Source organism: Erithacus rubecula, assembly GCF_903797595.1.
Source record: "Erithacus rubecula genome assembly, chromosome: 22".
Classification (NCBI taxonomy): Eukaryota; Metazoa; Chordata; class Aves; order Passeriformes; family Muscicapidae; genus Erithacus; species Erithacus rubecula.
In genome coordinates this window covers 6,493,079-6,515,586 of record NC_136674.1, presented here as the reverse complement: position 1 = coordinate 6,515,586, position 22,508 = coordinate 6,493,079, and the positions used below count along the sequence as shown (strand labels likewise).

At 42.6% G+C, this 22,508-nt stretch overlaps 1 protein-coding gene across 1 annotated transcript; it reads right to left on the bottom strand.

The window, feature by feature from the left end:
- Positions 1–346: 346 nt before the first annotated feature.
- Positions 347–22,218, bottom strand: MYL10 (myosin light chain 10). Its single transcript, XM_079325376.1, has 7 exons — positions 22,169–22,218; positions 13,893–13,979; positions 11,122–11,197; positions 9,643–9,747; positions 6,260–6,338; positions 1,340–1,388; positions 347–598 (listed from the first exon to the last, which is right to left on the bottom strand). The coding sequence occupies exons 1-7, from the start codon at positions 22,169–22,171 to the stop codon at positions 500–502; spliced, it is 498 nt and encodes a 165-aa protein (XP_079181502.1). The 5' UTR covers positions 22,172–22,218; the 3' UTR covers positions 347–499.
- Between the last annotated feature and the right edge of the window lie 290 nt (positions 22,219–22,508).

Here is a 22,508-nt window from a genome sequence, read left to right as displayed (position 1 = left end):
TGGAGAGGGCATATTGCATATTCACAAGAGCTTATGATTGTTTTATTTACACTTCCATTGCTAGGGGCTGTGGAATGGAACATAATTCTATTTGCCAGACACTCTTCCTGATGCAATAAGTTAGAGGAATTCTCAATTAATACATGGAGCTTATGTATAAAAGACAAGAGGTTAAGGAAGACTGCAGTGCCCAATGGACCATCTGGTGAACATTAGGTTTGTCAATAAATCACAAAAGCACCAGTTCATCAAGAAAATTCCATATCAAACCACTGACAGGGGAAAAAAATATGGGGGAAAACCCCTCACAAATTGGTATTTTGATATTTTATAATAACAGGAGCATTAAATAACTTTAATCTATTTTCAATTATTTTATTGGTTTTCTTCTGATGACCACATGGCTTCACATGCTGGATGCTTAGCCTTTTGTGTTGTACATGAGAGCATCATTAAATAACTCAGTGCACAAGCACAGGAGAAGCTCCTCCCCTTGCTCTCAGTCCTTCTCCTCACCATGGGTGATAACATAGCAGAGGTTCTTATAGTCAAGGTTCCCAGAGACATCTGGAGGGAAAGCAGCAAACATCTGGTTGATCTGCCAACAGAGATAAGTGTCACAGACTGTGGGACAGCAACATGAACAGTTTTTAATTTTCTACTCAGTTCAGCTCCCTGGTGACCTGGTCCTTTAACCACCATGGAAAAGTTTTCCTTGGGCTCTGTAAAATTGAAACTGGAGTTGGAACATGACTGGTTAATAAAGTCATGCCAGAATCCCACAAGTTCCCTGTTGGAAAGAGCTCTCCCTGGAGCCCAGGAAAACCTGGTTGATAAATGGATAGGTCAGTCTCTGTTCTGACTGGAACAGTCTGTGCAATCTGTTCTGTCCACACACCAACTCCATCTCCTCTTCTGAAAATAAAGTTCCCCCTAAATTCCTCCCATCCAGCAGAATCCACCCTCAGTCTCACACAAACCACCAAGTCAGCACCTCATTTCATATTTCAAACCAAATAACTCACAGAAATGGAAAGCAGAGCACAGTCCCTCCCCAAACCCACTTGGACTGCAGAAAATTAAATGCCCAGCTGCCCATGGGGGGAAGAACAGCACGAGATAAGCCACACTTGCACTTGGATGGGAGTCCAGAGAATCTATTTGACTTTGATTTAGCCATGGAGCTCTTCAGAAGAGATGCTTTGAATTGTCTCTAATTGTCAGAGCAGGCATCAACCTCCTCTCAGTCTGGATTTCAGCTAAATTTATGCATTTTAAGAGGGGCAGGGACTTACTGCTGAACAGGAGCTGGATTCCTGTTTTGAATAAAGTTCCTTACCTCTTCTTGGCTGAACCGGTCTGCCTGTGTCATAAGCATTTCTTTGATGCTGCTCAAATAAAACAAAATAACCTGATTAAAGGCTGATAATGGCACATGACAATTCAGATGGCAAGATCCCTCCTGAAGTTGCATGAAAGAAAATCTGTGTGACCGCATAAATTAGAGCTGTTAATCCTTACATGATATTGTAAGAGATTTTCTGTGGGCACCCATCAGTGTCAATGCCTCGCTCTGCCAACTTATTTCGCTTTTGTGACATTTTATAGAGGTTTAAAATTGTTTAAGGTTATTACTGTAATTGAAATACAGCAATTTTGTATGCTTATCTTAGCCTAAAATGGTAGGTTTCCTCACTTGCTGCTTAAAGTTTGGATCACTTAACAAAACCAAAAGAGAGAATATTTTCTGTAAAATCTGAGGATGAAAGGAGCAGAGCATGAAATGAGAAAGAGGACTTGAAAGAGAGCTCCAGCCACTATTCCAAAGCATCAGCTGAGAATCCTTTATTTGCATGAGCCATTCCCAGGGGAGGCTGTGGAGCTGCAGTAAAGCCCTGCTGTATTTCAGTGTCCTGATCTGGAGTCACAGCCCTGCAACACAGAGTTTATCCCACACACAATCTGCACCCCGTGCAATTGCATCAAAGAGAATCTTTTGGGGGCAGACTCTCAGCTGATTTACCCTCTGTTTTAAACACATTGTGGGAAGGCAGTTGAGCATGTAATTTTTATTTTTTTTTTTTTAACCTAAGTTTAGAGGTGAATAGAAAAGCCAGGAAGAATTATTTCTGTTTTTACTCTAGATAAAATGTCTAGGGCAGCACATGCACCACGTGCTGGGACATCCACCAGTATAAACTCACTTACATTCACATAAACATCCCTTCAATAACATCAATAATTTCCCCTTCCTGTAGAAGAATTCCTATATTAATCTCACAGTTTTCATTCACGCTGAAGAGGCAGAGTTGTCTCCTTTTGTCACTACCAAATGTATTTATACATTATCAGACACAGTTCTGGAGCAGTAAAACAAACTGTAAAGCTGTGATAGCAGGTGAGCAGTCTGCTGTACAAAAGCAAAAGCTGAGGCAAATATAGAAATCTGGTTTGGTTTGTAGATTTGAAAAAAAAAGTCTGCTTTTTAAAAGAATTTATTGTGGGGGAGTGAGAGCAGCAGCTCTTCTGGAAGAACCCTTTCTGCTTTTTAAAGGGAATATTTAAAACTATTTATAATATAAATCATGCCTGAACAGGAACACTTCCAGGGGAGCAAAATTCACCTCCTGTGGGTGCAGATGTTCAGGCAAAACAGTAAATCCTCCCTTTCTGCTCCCATACTCTGCACATGAGGAAAGTCCCCCAGACAGAAATGAAGTTTGGGTGGCAAAGCTGCAATGGCACTCACAGCTCTGAGAAATGTGATTTTTTTCCAGGAAAAGGCCACACACCCCAATCTGCAGCAGGGGCACACACACTTCTGCAGCTCTTGGTGATACCAAGGGCACATTTGGCAGCCCAGACAGGGGAAATTGAAAACAGAGATTTCTGGGCAATGAATAAGGATCTTACCCACAAGGAAAAGTGTGAAAATACCTGTGCAAGCTTTGGGAAATACTCTGAAGTCACAGACAGAGCTTAAGCTATTGGATGTATTTTTGCTGTGTTATTTCACCATTCTCTGTAGTTAGTTAAGTTTCTTCATCTCTTTGTCTCAAGTTTCTGTTTCTGTTCTGTTGCTCTGGCCATTTGGTATGTGGCTGCATTTTTGAAGGAGAATTCTCAAATGATCAGAGGGTGCAAGAGTAGAGCAGTCATTCCCCTCAGCATAAATTGATTATTGGATATATATGCCCTGGACAAACATGAGCAAATGTAAATAGGAAGTGTGATCCAGGAAGGAGCTTGGTGAATAGAAGGAATCACTTACAGCAATTTTGTCAGAGGTCACAAATAAACTTCATCACAAACAAGCCTGAATTAAATAGAGATCTGGGCACTGTGTGTCTTCTATTCACATGCTTAAAGTATTTAGGGGAAAAGAAAAGATCAAATATCTAATTATAATCTTCTGATGCACAGCCCAGTAGGCTCTGGCACACTCATAAGGAAGAAGGACTGACTAAAGGATCTATGCACATTTTCCATTATTTATTTTATAGGGAAACAAACACTCACAATTTCCAATGCCAGAAATTATGCACTTTTTTCTTTTTGTATCTTGTTTTCTTTAGAAAATTTATTTTCTTTTCAAAAAATACCCCCAAACCTAAACCAAACCCCAAGTCTTCTGGGAAAAAAAAAAAAATCCATTTGCCTTGACTTAGGAGTCTAAATGTTATCCCTTATCCTGGCTCACATCAATTCTTTCTACAGTTACAAATACCTAGTTGCATTCTGAGATTTAAAAGCCTTTTTAAAAATGTCTTTTAAAAGCCTTTTGAAAAATTATCTGTGAAATCTCTGGGACATTTTTGGTTTTCCTCTGGGTTTGCCCTTTCAACAGTGGAATAAAACCAGGTGAGTGGGAAGGAGCAGAGCTCTGCATCTCTAACTCAGCAAACCCTCCAAAGTCTAGCACTGAGACATCTTCCACCCCCCATTTTCATCTGTCCCAAGTCTGAAAAGTTTCATTTTCTGAGGTTGGTGCTGGCCTGACTCAGTCTGCCCCACGAGGGGCATTTGGAGCTGAATCATCCAACCTTTCCAAGCACTGCCCCAGCTCAGCTGAGAATGGGGCCAGAGGGTTTTCTCTTTTTGACATCATGCTGTGGGAAGGGTTTTATGTGTGGGGTAATGATGCAGACAAACAAAGTCTGTCATTGAATTTGGAAGTAAGTTATAGGCTGCTGGAGCTTCTGGAAAGGTTAGAAGGCTCCATCCCAGCTACCCTCACATGGACTAAGTGAGTCATTTCCAGACTAGAGGTGAAAACACGCAGAGGGAAGAGACATAAAAATCCCCAGAAGGATGTTAACTCCATGAACATAAAAAAAAAGTTCTGATTAAAAGGTCAGCACGGCTGGTTTTGCAGAGAAACATTCCAGGACTTTTTTTAATATGGAGAAATATTATTTATTAGCATTGACTGTCGCATTGAAATGGCTGCATGAGCCAACAGAAAAATTACTTAAAAACTTCAAATGTCTACATTTTGGAAGCATATGAATAGAAGTTAAACCTCAAAGACATCCACGGAATTGATTTAATGGTTTGTTCTGTAATGATCAACATTACCCTCGGGTCTAATAAGTAAACATTATGCTCTGTTGTGGTGATGAACTAAAACAATTGTCTAATGTTAGCAGTGCAGTGGGGGTGGGGACAAGGTTGACCTTTTCCATCAAGGAAAAATAAAATATTTCTCTCTCATCTTCATTTTGCAGTGTGATACTGCATTCCTAATTTGCCCCAAACTCCAACTGGCTTCCAGCATCCAAGGAATGTAGAGCTGGACACAGGGTGGCAAGTGCAGATTTTGTATGCAGGATATTGTTACAGATAGTGGTGGGAAATATAACATTTCATGGGTTCTGGAGTATCAGAAGTTCCTATTTCATGGCTGTGATTTCACTGCTGTGTGATCTGCCCTAGTTGGCAACAGGCTCCATTTATTCTGTTGTTTGAGTCTCTTCTGATATGATCCCTCTCCAGCTGTTTGGGTGATTTTAGCCCCAAAATCATCAGGACAACTCTTAACTCTCTGTTCCTTCTGATTGATTGTTACATCCTTCCACTTGTGTTTTAATTAAATTGTAAGTTCTTACTCCAAGGACTGTCTCTCTTCTTTTGCATATTGCAAAAGTTCTCAGACCCACTGGGGTGCTGTCATGGAAAACCACCTTGGTAAAGGAAAGAAATATTGTACATGAATTTTACATTTTCAACTAACTTCCATCAATAATTGCAGATAATGTCATGGAAATCTCCACAGGGTTCTGGTCAGAGGCTATCACAACATAAGCAGAAATAATTGATGCAAATACAGTTTTGTAACTCATGGTTCCCTGATAGATTTCCTATACATATCATGCTTTATAAAATCTACCTGAAATGGCTGCTGCAGTGGAAGTATAGACCCCAAATTCACCATGAAATTTCAGTATATGAACAAATTTAAACATATGCATGAATCTAGGTACATAAAACACTTCTCTGGAGTAATAGGTCCAACTTCCTCATCCCCTGGCTTGATTAGATATCATTTATTTCACTCACCTGAAAGTCCTGCTTGCACCACTCTGGCAGTGCAAGGAGGGTTTGCATTTGTGTAAATACCTCCTAAAGTCCTTTTACATTGCTTTGTTGGTGCAGCAGGATATGAATACAAATTAGGTTCTGCCTCTTTATTTAAAAATAGCCATATTGACAATAATTGCCAGATTATTAATAGTATTATTTGGTTTGGCTCTCACTGTATCTAGTAGAATTTTACAGCAAATTATTTCTAGAAGCAGAAGGCTCAAATGATAAACACATAAAAAGGAAAACGTCCTGCACTAAAACCACGTCTCAGAGTTAATTAAATTGATCACTTTTATAAAGAGGGGAGTAGCTCTCCCATTTTAGTCAAGCACTGAGCGTTAGGCACCAGACATTCATTTTAATTTTACATATGGAGTTAATTTGCAGAGAGTCATGTGTCGATTTATATCCAGACCTTCAAAAAGAGGCTATCTAATGGCCTACATGTGATTATATTTCCGTTGGCTCTTGCAATGTCTGAAGACAATAACATCTCTTTTTATATACAAATACATTCATACAACAGTCCAGACTTTTAACTCTGGCATACAAAGCTTAAATGTTTCTCTGCCTCTTAAAATACTGTGAAAAATACAGCTTTTAAGCAGTTCTTTAAAACTGTGCAATTGTTATTATTGTTGTTATTCTTCTAAAGAATTTGAAATAAACTTACTAGTCTGCCTTTATGCGGCCTTTTCCTTCTGGGTCGAAAATCTTAAAAGCATTCAGAATTGTTTCTTCTGGGTCCGTGCCTAAAATTAATGAAATATAATTTAGAAGCCTGGATGTATTTCTCTGGCTGCAGAATACTTGCTAAGTAATTACATTCACTTGAAAACAGTGCAAAATGGAGAATTCTGCAGTTGTGGGTTTGGAGACAAAGGTTCCCCAAGTCGGCAGCATTTGTCATGTCAGATAAACAATAGAGGTGAATAGTTCAATGCTCAGAAGCTTAAAAATAATAACTCATATCTATTCTATGTCTGCAGGAGAGAAAACTTCCAGGAACTGGTCTCCAATATCAGTACCCAGAGGATTAGTGGCTTTCAGAAATGAAAATACAACAAACTGTTTCCCTCACTGGCTTCCTTTAATCTTGCACTGTACGTTCCTTGTAAAAACACTTTTTGATGTTCCTTGTTCTTGGCCATATAGAGAAGAGGTTATTTCCCTCACCAAAGGAAATGGAGCTCATCATAAAATCCAAATGCCAATGGAATGCAATGGAAACAGGATGATCAATGTGAGATGGTGATCTGCACTTAATCCCATTGTGCCCTTCCCCTGAAGTGTCTCTTCATTAAGTGTTAGAGAAACAGGATGGTTTAGAGAATTGGACTGTGGCTACAAGATTTTGCTTCTGCCACAGATTTTTGGTATGACTTTCATATTCCTGTCCCTCATTTCCCAGCAGTAAAATTATTATAATGGTCTTCTTTTTCTTTCTTCCACTGTCTATCCCATCTCTTTAGACTGGAAAACATTTGTGTCAGGGACTCGTTTTCATAGTGCCTTAATCTTGGCTGTGGCTTCTGACTGTTCTGCAATGCTCATTTTCAACCCACACCAAAGGATACACTGTGTACTCTTTTTCTGACTATTCCCCAATATTTCAAAATATTACCAAAGTATACATGATGCAAATCTTTGTAACTGTAGGAAACCAAATTTGCAAGCAGATGAGCCAGTTCCATGGACAAAATGAAGCTATTTGGTGTGCTGAAAGAGGGATTAAAAAAGGATACAACACAAAAAGTGTTGCAGATTCAAAGTTTGTTTCAAAGTTTGGCAGAGGTAGAACCAGAACAGCACCCAGCCAAGGTTCCTGCTCTACAAACTCTCCTGATGCCTTCACAGTTTGCTTTGTTTGCAAGATTTCACAAGGATTAGCAGGATCCTGGGGGATATAACAGTGAACAAACCCCAGGCTATATGGTCTCCTCCTTGCCACACAAAGGCCATGTATATTATTTTCGCCAAGCTGTAGGCAGTGCATTCAAACTGCAATGAATCTGTGATCAATACAAAGAGCATTGGTGTTTAATGAGTGTTTTGATTGTCCCACGAGGAGAAACATCCCCCAGCTCCAAGGAGAGGGCTGCATTTTAAGTAGTCACCACTGTGGGGGGGATTTTTTTTCCTTACTGTGTTTTACATTTTCTACTCTGTCATATCCTTGGACTTTGGCTTTGAAGAGACGCAATGCAGCAGGCATTCTTTATTGATTAGCTGGTAAATAAAGTGGTTCCTTTGATGTGAGGCATCTCTGTTTTCTGTACAAATTGTATTATTCTGACTCCCTGTAGAAGCAGCTCCATGTGGTTGGCATTAACATAAACCGAGTTTTGTTAGCTGTTCATCTGGCATCATAATCTCCACACACAAAGCTAGAGCTCATCCTGAAAATCCCAGCTTCCCCTTTATGACAGAAATCAATTATAGCACAACAAATTTTACTTAGAAAGCACCTTTCACCAAATTCTCTGAGTGGTACTTAGCTAATAAAGAGTGTTGCAAAATTGCCATATCCACTTCCTCTAGCCCTTTCTCCCTTTCTAATTGCACTACAAAGGCTCTTCATCCCAATTAGTTTTGATTGGGAATGTGCAGTCTTTTGGCTCTGCTTCCTTTGCATGACAAACCCAACCAGAAGGGCATGACAAGCACAGCTGTGATTTTTCCCTTCACCAAATGGAAATTAAAAAAACCCTCCTCCTTTGCTAGTAGCCAACAGGAAACCTGCAGACAAGAGGGTTCTGCTTTGCCATTCACCTTCCTGTGCTGGCTCTGCTTTTAGGCCACAGGACTGGCAGGGTCAGAGGCTTTGCCAGCTCCAGGGCAAGGGGGAAGAGGGGAGAGGAGGAAGAAGAGCTCATTTCCCAGAGGAATGGGCAGCAGGGCACCCCACAACAAACAACAAACACTCACAGGAGGGAGAATGTGGAGGAGAGTACTCCCTACCCAGCAGAAGACACCTGGAGTGTCCTGGGCAGGTACCACAGGCAGGCTGGTGTCTGGGGAATAAATCCCCCTCCTCAGTCAGCCTTCCTCACCATGTCTCGTGTTTCCCAGACTTCCTGCCCTCTTTAGCAAGAGTGTCTTTCTTCCAGAACCAACTACATGAATTCTTTCTTTCAGACCTCTCTGTTTTCTATTCCAAGCATAGAAAACCCTGCACTGGAATTGTGTTCAGCAATATAAAGCCAGAGTCCAGCAACAAAACAATAAATGTTTTTAAGAAGATAGAATCAGATTTTTTTCCATTTTTCTATTCATTACTTATTTTAACAAACTTTCAGAATGTGCTCGGCTAAGGCCAGCCCTGCTTTGAAGGTTTCACCTTTCTCTTATGCCTGTAGGAAGATGACTGGAGTTCTGTCTTGGCCTCACACCCCCTCTCTTGCAGTTTCCAGCCATTAACTGGAGAAGGCATGACTAAATTACCAGCTCACACAGCAAATTTATACCCTCAGTTCCTGAACTTCCCACACTGTTCCCTATATATTCTGTAGCAATGGGTAAAATCCTTCTCCCTTATCATTGCAAATCCACTGAAATTTAATTATCTCAATTTATCCACTCCATTAAGGGTTACTCAGTGAAATCTTCACCTAATGGCAAAATCACTATTGACCTCAAGTGACACTGAGTCACAATGGATACAGAAAATGAGGGAAGCCCATGTTTGCTTAATGTGCCAAAGGAGTGCAAAAAGGATGGGTTTGTTAGAAATGGTTGAAACCAGCTAACACTGGTTAATGTTAGCTAACATAACACAACTCCCCTGCCCTGAGCTCCAGGCTGCTGAGGTTTCATCACTTTCTGGACCCCAACTCAGCCCTTTCATGTCAGCTTGTGTAAGCTGAACCACACCTTTGGATTGTCCTCTGCACATCCCTCAGCCTTTCATTCCTCCCTCTGCCTGCAGAGCTGGAGATCCCTCCTTGCCTCTAAGCACTGTTCTGGGGAGACATCACTGTAGTTTGCAAGGTGCTGAGATATTTCAGTGCTGAGGATGTTTGACAGATACCTCTCCAATCCCCCAGAGGTGCTTACCTTTCAGCTTTTCCCCAAACATAGTCAGGAAGACAGTGAAGTTAATAGGACCTGGCGCCTCCTTCACCATGTCTTCAAGCTCTTCATTCTTGACATTCAGACGACCTGCAGCAGAGATCATTTTTCATAATAAATCACAAATTGTGTTTCAAAAAATGATTCCCATTCATCTCCTCCCACTGGGGAGCTCAGGGCTCTGTGCAACTTTGCTAATAACGTGGTAGAACACAACTCCCAAATACCCCAGTGAAAAAGAAATTGGCAGAGCTGGCTCTGAGATCAAAGGGTGACTGAAGGAGCAAGAAGGATAAATAACACAGGCATGGCCAGCAGTGGAGGAGAGAAGGGGCACTTCCAAATAAACTGCTTTTTGGGTTGGGGCTTTTTATTTTTTTTTTCAATTCAGGTGAAATATGGGCCCCACTGATATTAATATAGCAGAGATCAAAGTGACTGAAGTGAATCCAAGGGCTCAGTCTTTGCCCTCCTGGATATTGAGACACCTCTCTGAGTAGAGGGCAGATGGATGAGCTGAGTAGTGGCATCCCTTCCCCATCCTTGTACAGCCCTATTGATGAGAATTTAGACCCTGGCAACCCTCCTCAAATTGAGTGGTAATTTGCTGTGAATGTACTTCATAGGCACTGAAAGGCTTCACTGAACAGGAAAGATAGCAGAACTTGGCCTTAAGAAATAAATATTTCAGGGTAACAGTAGCTACAGGCCAAAGTTTGCAAACCTCATTGTCACAATAAAGAGTTCAGGAGCTTCTGCTCCTTGCACTGACTCTGCTGGCGTCTGATTCCACCCCAGGGAGTACTAAAGATTCTTATCAAGCTCGTTTTAATAGGCTCCAGATGGCAAAAGCCCAAATGCCTACATCACTGTTCAAGCCTCAAATGCTGCAACAGGGATACAACTCCAGGTTTGGGATCATGAGAGCTTGAATTTTTTCTTTCCTTGGGAAGATTTGCTCTAATCTGCTTGATGTTATCAGGACTGTGATAGCCATGGAATGGACAATACCTAATCTAACATGCACATTTCACCCCCACACACTCCCAGAGCCTCACATGAAGCCCTCCTTGGTTTGTGTGGGCAGAGGGGCAGCTAGCCCATGACTGCAGTGCTAATCTGTGGGTATTCCATGGCTCCCAGATGAAAAAGGTGCAGCCTGGGAAGCCTGGCTTCAGAGGCAAATCAGAAATGCCTGGCATGGACCCCTGCTTGGGTGGGCTTCTTCTGAAATAGCTGCAGGGGAGGGAGCAGATCTCCATTCCAGTCCCTGCTGAGGAGAATTCCCAGCTGGAGCTCCACAGTGAGATCCCAAATACCACAGGGAGAAAGGTCAAACTGAGCAGGTTTCCTTTTGCCCCCCGTGTATCTCATTTCTTCCCCCACTGTCATTCTAATACCAACCTTTCTTCTGTGCTTGAAATTGAGACAGCAGATCTCTTAAGTATTGAATTATTGGTTTACCTAGTGCAGCAAATGTGTCTCTCAAGTCTGCTTTGTCAATAAAGCCATCCCTGTTCTGATCCATGATGGTGAAAGCCTGTGGGAAGGAGAAGGAACAGCTATTGCCATTTCCACTGCACAGGACACTGCTCCAACCACACTCATCAGCCCATGGGAGGATGATATTCCTGCTGTAAAAAGGAATATTTAACTTCCTTTGATTCCTCCACATCGTTGCACTTTCCTCACTTTCAACACATTACTGTATCTTGGCAAGGGGCTTAATTAAACCCACCCAAACTACTTCTTACTAAATTAATGCTCAGTGCAGCATGCATTGGGCTGAAGCCAATGCTGGCAGCTCCAGCCATTCAGCCCTTAACCCATAAAAGTTTGAATTAGGGAGGCTTTAGTCAGGGTGGATTTAGCCAGAGGTTGCTCTGTGTTTACACCTCCCCCATACCCCATTCTTTGAAATGTTCCTGTAGAACATTTCATTTCTGTGGATATCTCTCTGCTATCAACCTGAAGTCAATTCCTCCTGGGCCTTAGAATGATCCATCACACACAGATAGCTGAACTTTCAAAAGCACAGAGAAATGTAGGTTCCATAAGATTATTTATCCAAAGTTTTTTCCCCTTTCCAATACACTGCATCTTTGAGGCTGTGCTGTGTGCTCTGGCTGGCACTGATGTGCTGACCTTAAATACTCTTCTCAGACAAAATTTGACTTTTGATAGAAAAAAACAGTTGCAGTTGTTTGGGGTTTTTTAATTATTATTTTCAGCCAACACAGACTTTGTGTGCTCTAACCACTGTTTACCAAGCCAGCTAACTGCTCATCTATCTCTTTACCCATTTCTGTGTCCATCTCTGGGCTGCCATCACACTTATGATGTTTCATTGATTTGGAAAGATTTTAATGACCTGAAATTCCCCTGGTCATGCTATGGGGAATATCAGCTGATCCTGGCATGGCTCTGAAGCTGGTTATCTGTCTGACAGGCACATCAATATGGGAGAGTATCTTTGCAATGACCAGGAATTATTATTTCTTCAGACAGTGCTCCCCTGAGATTGCAGTAACTTGCAGAGTTTTAAAGCCTGCTGCCCTACAGGGTGCTGCTCTTCCCATGAACAAGTTATTTCCACATATCTTCAGGTATTTTCTCCTCCAGTTTCTTGCAGCCTCTCTGCTGACAGTCCAGTTTTCCCATGAGGCTCCTTTTAGCATTATGTTCATAATCTTACATTTACCTTCCAAACCATCCCCTTAGAAAAAATTAAGCCCAACTCTTTAGAGATGTTTTTCCCTTGCTCTAAATGGTGAAACAAAAGAGAAAGGGAATATGAAGAGCAAAGCTGAACCCAGGCAGCTCACAGGAGACAGGAAGAGCATCAGGCACTGTAATGGATAAATTTAAAATAACTGAACAGCAATGCTGAAACATTTGCTGATGAGCTGGTCGAAATCTCTAGATAAAAATGTTCTAATCCAAACCAGCTTTTCAGAAATACTTGCCCCAAATATGCAGTTCTTAGACACAACATGGTTTTGGGTTTCACTCGACCACTGCCTCATGCTTTTGCCATTATTCTGCCACCATCCCCCTAGAAATGCTCCTGGAATTATCATAGTTAGAGAAGATCAAATAATGGCATTTTGTCCAGTTCTTTTTGTTGGTCCATCTTCAAACATAAATTCTTGGAGAAAATAAAATAGTGGTTCCTAGGATATGGAGAAGAAGTGGTAGAAGAGAGTCAAACATGTTCCCATGGACTGTGGGGAAATGATTAGTGGTTCCAATTAATTTAGCTGGGTCATATTCCCAGGCCTTGCCTTGGGGCTTAGATTTATCCATCACTGAGCTTTCCTGGTGGGAGTCCTCAAGAAAAGTAAACTTGAAAGCCACGTGAAAGCACAAAATGAAACAGCAAGACATTTATCACACTGGAAATTGCTTTGGAGATATGAGTTAGAAAACATGGGGAAAAAAATCAGTAATTTAAAATGACAAACCAGTACAGAATGTGATGGTCCCATGGACACTCAATACTGTCCACACAGAAAAAGAGCACAAACTCATCAAACAGATTATCTGTCTTTTGTATGCTCCAGCTTTTAGGCCACCCCCTCAGTTTTACCTCTTCACAGGTAACTGGCCAAAGAACCTACAGTGCATGGAGCACCAAATCCCTTGGGAGCTGAAAGGTGCTTAGTCCATCTCCACATGTTGTCTTGTTTTATTGGCATTTGTGGGGAAAGCTGGCTGAGGGCTTCTTGGCATTTTCATTTCTAGATTGTGGGCAGCATTAGAAGGGCATAGACAAATATTTTCTGTTGCTGTTGTGGAACAGAACACGAATGAAAGCCCTGGGTCAGCCTGGCATCTGCATTCAGGGCAATACTTGAGCATGTAAGACTATTCTTATTTAAAATACCACTTAACTTTAAACATGTGCTCAAGTGTTTTCCTGAATCAGGGCTGAAGTGGATGACATGATGCTTTTCCTTTATTTTGGGGTGGGGGCTTGGGTGCTTTTCAACTAAGTCTAGAGCTTGAAACAGAGAAGTGAGTGAAGGAAGTAAGGAAAGAAAGAATGAAAGAAAGAACAAACAAACACACACACAAGGAAAATGATCTACCAGCCAAAACCACAGGGATGATTCAGAAAACAACTGTGTGTTCTATTAAAGCAGATGGAGAATTGAATGAGGATTGCAAACAAAACCTATGTTATTCATTAGCAATAACAGGAGACTATAGAGAACAGCAGAGCAGTGACCAACCTCTTTGAACTCCTGGATCTGGGTTTGTTCAAACATAGAGAAAACATTGGAACCGCCTTCTATCTTCTTCTTTGCCTTTTTGGGAGACTGTAATACAAATAAGAAGATCAAATACATATTCCTTTGTCTGTTAAGCACTCATGAAAACAAATTACATCTTCAACAGAAGGTAAAAACTACACAGTAAGTAATACAAGAGGATTGTGCTTTGTTATTGCAAGGTTTTAAAATTCAATGTTGTAGACAGATAGATTTAGATATATATATATAGGATTGAATATACATATATATATTTTTGCAAGGGATAAAAATTGCTGCCTTATTAACAGATTGAGGCTTTTTGGCACTCCCTGCTGTGTCCTGACAGCTCAGATAAACCAGGGCAGTTTGTCACTGTGCTGGCTTCAGAAAGGTGAGGGACCCAAGGTGTGACAGCATCCTGCCTGGTGCTCTGCAGGCTCCCCTGAGAGCTGCAGGGTCACCCCAAAGGATCCCAGACCACCTCACACAGGGCCCTGCAGAGCTCAGGGCTGACATCCCTTGCTGTGGAGGGCTGTCACTTGGAGATATGTGCTAGAATTCCCAGCCTGCAGCTCTCAAGAAATTCCAGAATTCAGGGAAGTGCCTGCAAGGGCTCCTTCCCAGTTTCCATGCTGGGACTGGCAGCCAGACTCCAAACAAGGCCCTGCATGAAGACTCAGCTCAGGAATTAAAAAGGGAAGTTATATCATTTCTTCCTCACACAGAAATGTTTAGAAATCTGCTGGGTCTGGACCAGCACTGCCAGAACAGATTAACCCTTCCCATGCAGGGGCACCTTCTACTCTTGGGGTCTCCATTCCTGCCCCAAGCTATGGCACAGCAGTGCAGCACCTCACCAGACCACAACATTTTAATATTCAAGATACTCATCTTAATGAAAGGGCAGGACTGCTTTTATCACCATTCTCCAGTCTGGAGGCTGAGACAGAGCAAGACTGGGGAAAGAGCTACAATGATATCTGAGAATCTAATGCTCACTAAAAATCAGTCAGAACCAGGCTTCATTAAATATCTTTGAATAAGGGCCCAACCAGCTTGCCTAAGACAATATAGTTCTTGTTCTGTAGTAAAGAATAAAATCTGTGATTCCAAAGGATTACAGAAGTGTTTCTACCACAGTGTTATCCTTACTTGGGGCAGGATAATGAGCGCATTGCCTCCTGAGTTCCCTTCCAGACAGATTACTCTTTTTTTTATCATTTTTACTTTTAAACTTCATTATCATAGTCCCACCTGGTTCTCGTGTCACAGAAAATTAGTCTTACTTAGTTTGGGCTATTCTGCATGAAACAGAAGGCAACTTCTACTGTCTCCTTTCATCAAAATAAAAAAGCCTGTGAAAGTTCAAATTCAATACTGATTTCAAATATCCTGAGGAGCAGAGCAGCTCAAGGAAATATTCCCACTTGACTCTGTTTGAAGCATACATTGTCTGATCAATTTAATTTGCCAGGCAGATTTCTGCACTCAGCCACCCTGGTTTAGATCCCAGGATATGGAAGGGGGGAAATTAGGGCAATGTTAGACACTCTCCCACATACCCACACTCCAGACATGTCAAGCTCCTATCAGCTAATTCAAAGAGCTAAAATCTGGAAATAGGAATGGAAATCAAGTGAAAAATATACTTGTAGTGAGGATAAAAACAAGGATAGAATGCCACCACAGGCATGGAAAAAAGAAGTTAATAAGTGGAATGTTTAATGAATGTAGAAATATTGATTTTGGAATAAACAGATTCTCTCCTCCTCCTCCACATGAAATAAGTGTTATTTTCAGCAGTAATGGGCAATCTTCCACATAACGTGAGGTGCCTGGAGGAGCCTTTCAACACTCCCAGATGGAATGGAAATATCCAGAACAATCCCATGTATTTATTGACATGTTTGCTCCCTGAGGTGAAGGGGAAGCAGATGTTCCCCAGGGGAGGGCAGTGCCAGTGGGGCAGGCACTGGGGCTCCAGCTGCTCTTCTGGACACAGAACAGGCTTTGCCCTGCTCTGTCCAAACTCAGCATCCATGCCTGAGAAATATTCCCCATGCCAGCAAAACATCTGCATTTTTTCAGCTATCACCACAACCACGGGCAGTGGGGTCCAGCTCTTTTAAATGCCAAACACTGGCAATCCCTCCATTATTCCTCAGTTTATTGGGTTCTTTGGGCAAGGGCTACAGTTGTAAGGAAAGATCAGATAAATGTGAAAGCTGCAGCTCAATTATCTATTAAAAACAGACCAGCAAGTCAAAAACCACCCAAAAAGTTTCTGTACATTAGTGAAGTCCTTTTCAAGGAAAAGATTATACAGGGAACAATTATTATAGTGTTGTAGAATCATAGAATGTTTTTGGGTTTGCAGGTAAATTATTTAAAAATAATTTACTTCCAGCCTAGAAGAAGTACTACAAAAATTCATCCTAATGCATTTATTCACTGTTACCCTCTGGTTTGTTGTATTCAGGGATAACAGAGGAGATGAGTGCCCATGATGCTCAATCAATCTTTAGTTTTTCTGCTGAAGTCTGGATATGGATCCTATTCATGACCTGCTCATAAACAGGAGGGGGCTGAGACCACCAATACATTTCACAGGGGCCCATGAGCAGCTGCCAGCTGGGACTGGTCTCCATCACCAGGTTCAAACTAAGTCTTGTAGCATCCAACACAGAGCATCTTGGATTTCCATTCCCAGTCCTGGAGTGCAGCTGACCTGCCCTAAAAAGCCAAGAAATTCACGATCACAGAAAGAGCTGCACCCCAATTCTGCACAGTCTGTGGGCAGGGAGGTGCCATGAGGCTGACAGAGAAGAAGGTGGAGCAGGAACAGAACAGAGCTCATTGTCTTTCTGGGGGGTAACCTGAATTAAAAGACAACTCTAAGAGAACAGAAACAGGTCTGTGTTACAGAAAAGAATAACTCAGAATAGAATTGTTCTGTGCTGCTGTCTGACAATTCCAAACACTCCAGAATTTTTTAATGAACACAGTCAGGATTCTGACTCCAGTCTCTCTCTGAAAAAATGTCATATTGAAAGGAACATCACAGAACTGAGCAGATATTTGGCTCCTAAGATGCCAAGGATTTAGCAGGTGACCCACAGAGGAGAAAGTGGGTGACTGACACATCCCTTCTGCCTGCCTTGATTTCCCCACTCCTGAAACCAAAGTGTGCCAGGCTGCACTTTGCAAAGACAGAGCAGCTCTCATTGCAACATGTGCTGTGAGACTGACACTCAGAACGTGCCAGATGAGAACTGAGGAGCTGAGGGTCCCCTGGGCTTGGATTCCTCAATAGCACAGCAGTGGGAAGAATGTTGCAACAACTGAACAAGCCTATTAATATTCCTGCCTGAGTGTATTAATCATCCCATTGTGAAGAAAACAACACTTCACTTTAGAGGAGAAACCACAGGCTTGTCGTGTATCACTCATTTGTCTTACCAGTGTTAGCACTCTTTCAATTAGCCTGGGTTTTAAAGGGTCTTTTTTTTGTTGTTGTTGTTTTGTTTGATTGGTTTTGGTTTATTTTAGAGGCTTTAAATGAAGAAATGGAGCCAGACCAAAATATGGTCCCAAAATACAGTCTGTTTTACCAGATATTTTCTTTCAGCTGAGTTTCTTTCACTGAGGTTCTTTATATTTCTCCTTTCTGGCAGTGTCAGGGAGCCCCAAAGAACCAGGGTGTGCAGGGACACAGAGACAATGAGTGTGTGTGGCCTTTGCCTCTCTGGATGTAAGAATTGGGATCCATTGTTTATGTGTGCAAAGGTGTGGGGAGATGTTCAAGGGAACCAGAGGGAAATTTGGTTTCAGGCTGACCTAGAAGAAAAGGGGGAGAGGAATCAGTTTCTGTCTCTACATACAAAGGAAGAAGGAGATGAAAATACCTTGCTCTTATTTCAGAACATAAGGCATTGTTTGCCCTGATAAATTCATAAAGAGGTGATGCTGGAGCAGATCCATTTCTGGGTTATTGCAGAGCTTTATCAATTCCCTCACTGCATTTTGCAGACAACCCAGAAAAATATTGAAAACCAGGCAAGCTGCTGGAGGGTGAGCAAGATCCCTCAGGGGCTGCTCAGGGGACACTTGTACCCTTCAGTAAATAGGAAATAGCCAACCTCCACCTGGCATTGCCTGCAGCACAGGAACATCTCCACAGGCAGGCAGGGAGATGGGCAGCACTCTGCCACAAGCCACAGCTTTGGCTTGGTTTGGTGTGATTTGATGTGATTTGATGTGATTTGGTGTGATTTGGTATGATTTGGTGTGATTTGGTGTGATTTGGTTTGGGGAGGTCATTTCCTTGTTTAGTCCACCATTCTCTAAGCCCCTCAGAAAATACTCTTAATAATCAACAATGACACATTGAGGTGTCCTGACAGCAAAGTCAAAAACACTAGCAGAAACACTTTCCTGCTCAGCCACTTATTGTGTCTTCTAATTTTTCTAGCAGAGCCAAAGGAGGAGCAGGGAGAGATCCTGCAGGGGGAATCAGCAGTGGACACTGTTAAGAGCCTGATTCTGCTGTCCTGTACCCTTAAGTGTTTATTCAGCCCAGACATAAGATACCACCAGGTTTTTTACTGTTTCACATTTTGTATTTCCTTCCTCTGCAACTACACCTACAACTAGAGAAAAGACAGAATCATCCATCATTTTGCTCAGTCCCTGTCCCCTGCTGTGATCCACTGTATGATGTTAACTCTCAGTTACTATTACTTTTTCATCCATCACACTCTCTCCTTGTTTTTCATCCACTCTGGGATCTCTGTGCTGATGTTTCCTGTCTTAAATTTTTTGTTATCATCAAATACAGCTTCTGAATCAGAAGTTACATCTCAGGCCTGGACAAGGGATTGCTGCAGCATGGGACAGGATATTTGTTGATTTTTGTCTCCCGAGTTAGCTCTGCTGAGATAATTTACACTTCATCTGCACCAAACATCCCAGCTGTGGACAAGCCACTGTTTTTTAGAGTGGTTTAGGTCCTTTCCAAGGCAAGTGAGCAGCACAAGGCCAGCCTAAGTGTGTGCCTTTGAGTCTAGAGGAGTAAGCAGCACAAACTGCTCTAAGGGCACGATTTGCATTTCAAACAGGCAGCAGCCTCAGATCATCCAAATAAACCACGTTATCAGAACTGAGAAACAGGAGACCTTTTCATTACCTGCTCTGCAGTCACAAACAGACCCCTCCCTTCCCATCCTCACTCTGTTTGGTGTGTAGTCCCAGCCTGCACAGCCCACACAGACACACCTTTGATCCCTGCTAGATACCAAAATCTGTTGGCTGCAGCCCCCCTGCTTCACACCCGGACACTGGAGCGTTCTCCTCGTCCTTCCCACAGAAACCCTTCCCAGTCACAGCCTCCTGTTCCTCCTGCCCACATGCAGAGGGAAGGGTTCTCTCCCCAAAGTCATCCTGGAGCAGCAGGGAACCTCCCCAGCCTGTCCAGCCACAGCATCCTGTGCCTGGAGACACCAAATCCAGCAGGGGACCCCAAATCCAACAGGTGACCCCAAATCCATCAGCTGCTTTTCCCAACCCAGCAAATCTTCTTTATGTGAATAGATGAGCAGTTCCTGTCTGCACACATGGAGCTGTCATGGGCACTGGGACACACAAACACATGGACACACAGACACACACAGACACAGACACATGGACATGGATGGGTACAAACATGGACACAGACACACATGGACACACAGACAGAGATACACACATGGATAGAAACATGGACACACATGGACACACACACACATGGAAATAGACACACACAGACACATTGACACACAGACACATGGACACACACATGGATACAAACATGGACACACACACACACATGGACACACACACACAGACACAGACACACATGGACACACAGACATGGACAGACATAGAAACACACACATGGAAACACACACATGGAAACACAGACACACACACATGGACACACACGTGGATAGAAACATGGACACACACATGGAGACACACACAGACACACACTGATACACACTCATAGACACACAAACGTGGACACACACACACAGGGCTGTCTCTCACACACACACACATGGAAACACACATACACATAGACACACACCCACCCCATCACACACACACACACACACACACACACACAGGCTGTCTCACACACCCCCACACACACACACACACAAATGCCAGCCATGGCACAAGCAGCCCCATTTCAGCTGGTGGGGTCAGTCAGTGTGGTTGTGCTGTCTCAGTCCAGGTGCCACATTCCAGCCTGCAGAGCACATTTGATCACAGTGCAGGCTATTTTTGGGCACCCAGCTCCCCTCAGCACACAGAAATGTGCTGTGTGCTGTCACTCGAACTGAATGAGCACAGCAATGTTTGGGGAATGAGGAAAAGGCTTCCCTCTCCTTCCTCCTGCCTCTGCCCTTCCTTCTCCCATCTCACAGAGCATGTGGGGAGACATCACAGACCCAACTTGTCTGAAATTCCCTGGAATAAACAGAGAGCTGTAGACAGTTCTCAGAATTCCATTCCACAGCACTTGTGTGGTCTGCTCTTGTTAGGAAAATTATCTCCCTGAACCCTGCCTCTCTCACTGTCATCAGCCCTGGATGTCAGAGCCTAGTAGCACTGGCTGACTTGTAATTATTTTTTACTATGCTGCTTTGTCTGCACTAATCCTTTGAAAGTAGCTTTACTGCACATCTGAAATATTATGATGCTATAAAACCTCTGTAATATTTATAAATCCCTTAAGACATCATAAAGAGAGAAAAAAACCTCCCCACAGAGTTCATCTAGCATAATTACATATACATTTCCCTCTGATTAATAAAAAATGATCACTTCCTTATGTAAAGATATTCTTCAGCTTTCTTTCATTAAGGCTATTTTTTTCTTTCCATTTTAAATCTGTTTCATGTGTCCCTGTATAGTAAGGTACCTCAGAAGAGATTTTCCCAAAACAAAAGGCACAATGAAAAGAACCACCACAGAGCATTGTCAGTTGAGCTGGGAGCAAGGAGACAGACGAGTCTCTCACTATATTTTCACATCTCCTAACTTAAGCATTTCATCACAGAACATCCTGGAATATCTTCAAACATCAATGAGTGTTGGTGTGTCATTGAACTAAGTAGGCAGGGAAAAAACTGATAAGTGAAATCTTAGGGGGGAAAAAAAAGAGGGGAAAAAGAAAAGCTAAGACCCAGCACTTGTTCCCCAGCCCACAAAAGGGCTGGCTTAGACTTTACTGAGGCTGATGAAAGGGAAACCTGTAAATCCACACCTGAAGAGGTGTAATCTGCACAAGGCACTGGTCCCTTCTGAAACACTGATGAGGAACATGATTAGTGGGAAACCAGTGACACTGGGCTGGCACTGGCTGAAACTGGAACCTGTGCATGGATTTTAGAAATACCCTTGAATGTGGTTTTGCCCTGCTCAGAACAGCACGTGGATCACATTCATCACCTGCTTAAATAGGATCAAGTTTGAGCTAAGCTTTGAGAAAGTTTTTCATATACAGCTCCCTCTCTGGTGTTCTCCACAATCAAATATTCCATAGCCCCAGGGAGCCACTGGGCAGCATTGCTGTTAGAGAGCCTGAAAAGGACCTGCAAAAAGGAGCAAAATAAACAAACACAGAATCACCTGCTCTTTTTTTTTTTTTTTTTTTTTCCTAGTATTGTTGTAGCCATTCCTCTGAATTTGTAGGAGACAAAGATCTGCCCAACCTGCCATGGCATGAGGTCTTTGTTCCTTGGAGTCACATCGAGTGAGGTGGCTGATGGAGTCTCAGAGCTAAAAGCCAACAATGAGCAGGGCAAAGACAAGACACAGAAATTTCTGTAGTCCTTCCTACTTCTCCCCACAGTCACAAGAGCAACACAGTCCCAGCTCCAGAGCAATCCCTTTCCCTCAGTCCCCATCACACCACAGCAGACCTTCATTCTGTCTCACCCCTGCCATGCCAGGTGTGTAAATGTGGGACAGAGCTGCACAAACTCTTCCTTTCTGCATGCTCATCTACATTCTCTGCCTTCTTCACTGTTAAACACATGTAGAGGAATCCTTGGGAGTTCCCAGCTCACCCTGTGGGGTGTATCTGCATTCTGGGTGTGATCCTAGGATGAGATTTCATGGGATGCTGTGGGATTGTTCCTGTCTGTCTGAATCACTAGAGTCAGAAAGAAACACAGAGATAAACAGATATGGGGAAGGTTAAAACCTACCATGGTGCTGCTGCTCCTTCCACCCCTTCTCTGCCAACCAGTCAGCCAGCAAACACAATGTCAATTGTCTCTTTATATAGTGTCACTAAGGAATAAATATGCCTGGTCCAAGTTTAGACAATAGATGTAAGGTTGGAAAAGTGCAGTAATTGGATCCCAATACCATTCCAAGCATCTGTTCCATGCACAGCTTTTGCTTTCACAGAAATAATGCAGCAGATAAGTAGAGGAGGCAGTGGGGACACAATTGTACAGCACTCACAGCAAGCCAGAGCTGAATAATGAACACAGGGCAGGCACTGGGAGATTTTAAGTGGACATGGCATCCTCAAAAAGCAGG

Coding starts and splice junctions, on each gene's coding strand:
- MYL10 (XM_079325376.1), bottom strand. Junction 11,198..13,892: donor AGATCCAGGAGTTCAAAGAG/GTTGGTCACTGC, acceptor TCCTTCCCACAG/GCTTTCACCATCATGGATCA. Junction 599..1,339: donor ACCGGTTCAGCCAAGAAGAG/GTAAGGAACTTT, acceptor CTCTGTTGGCAG/ATCAACCAGATGTTTGCTGC.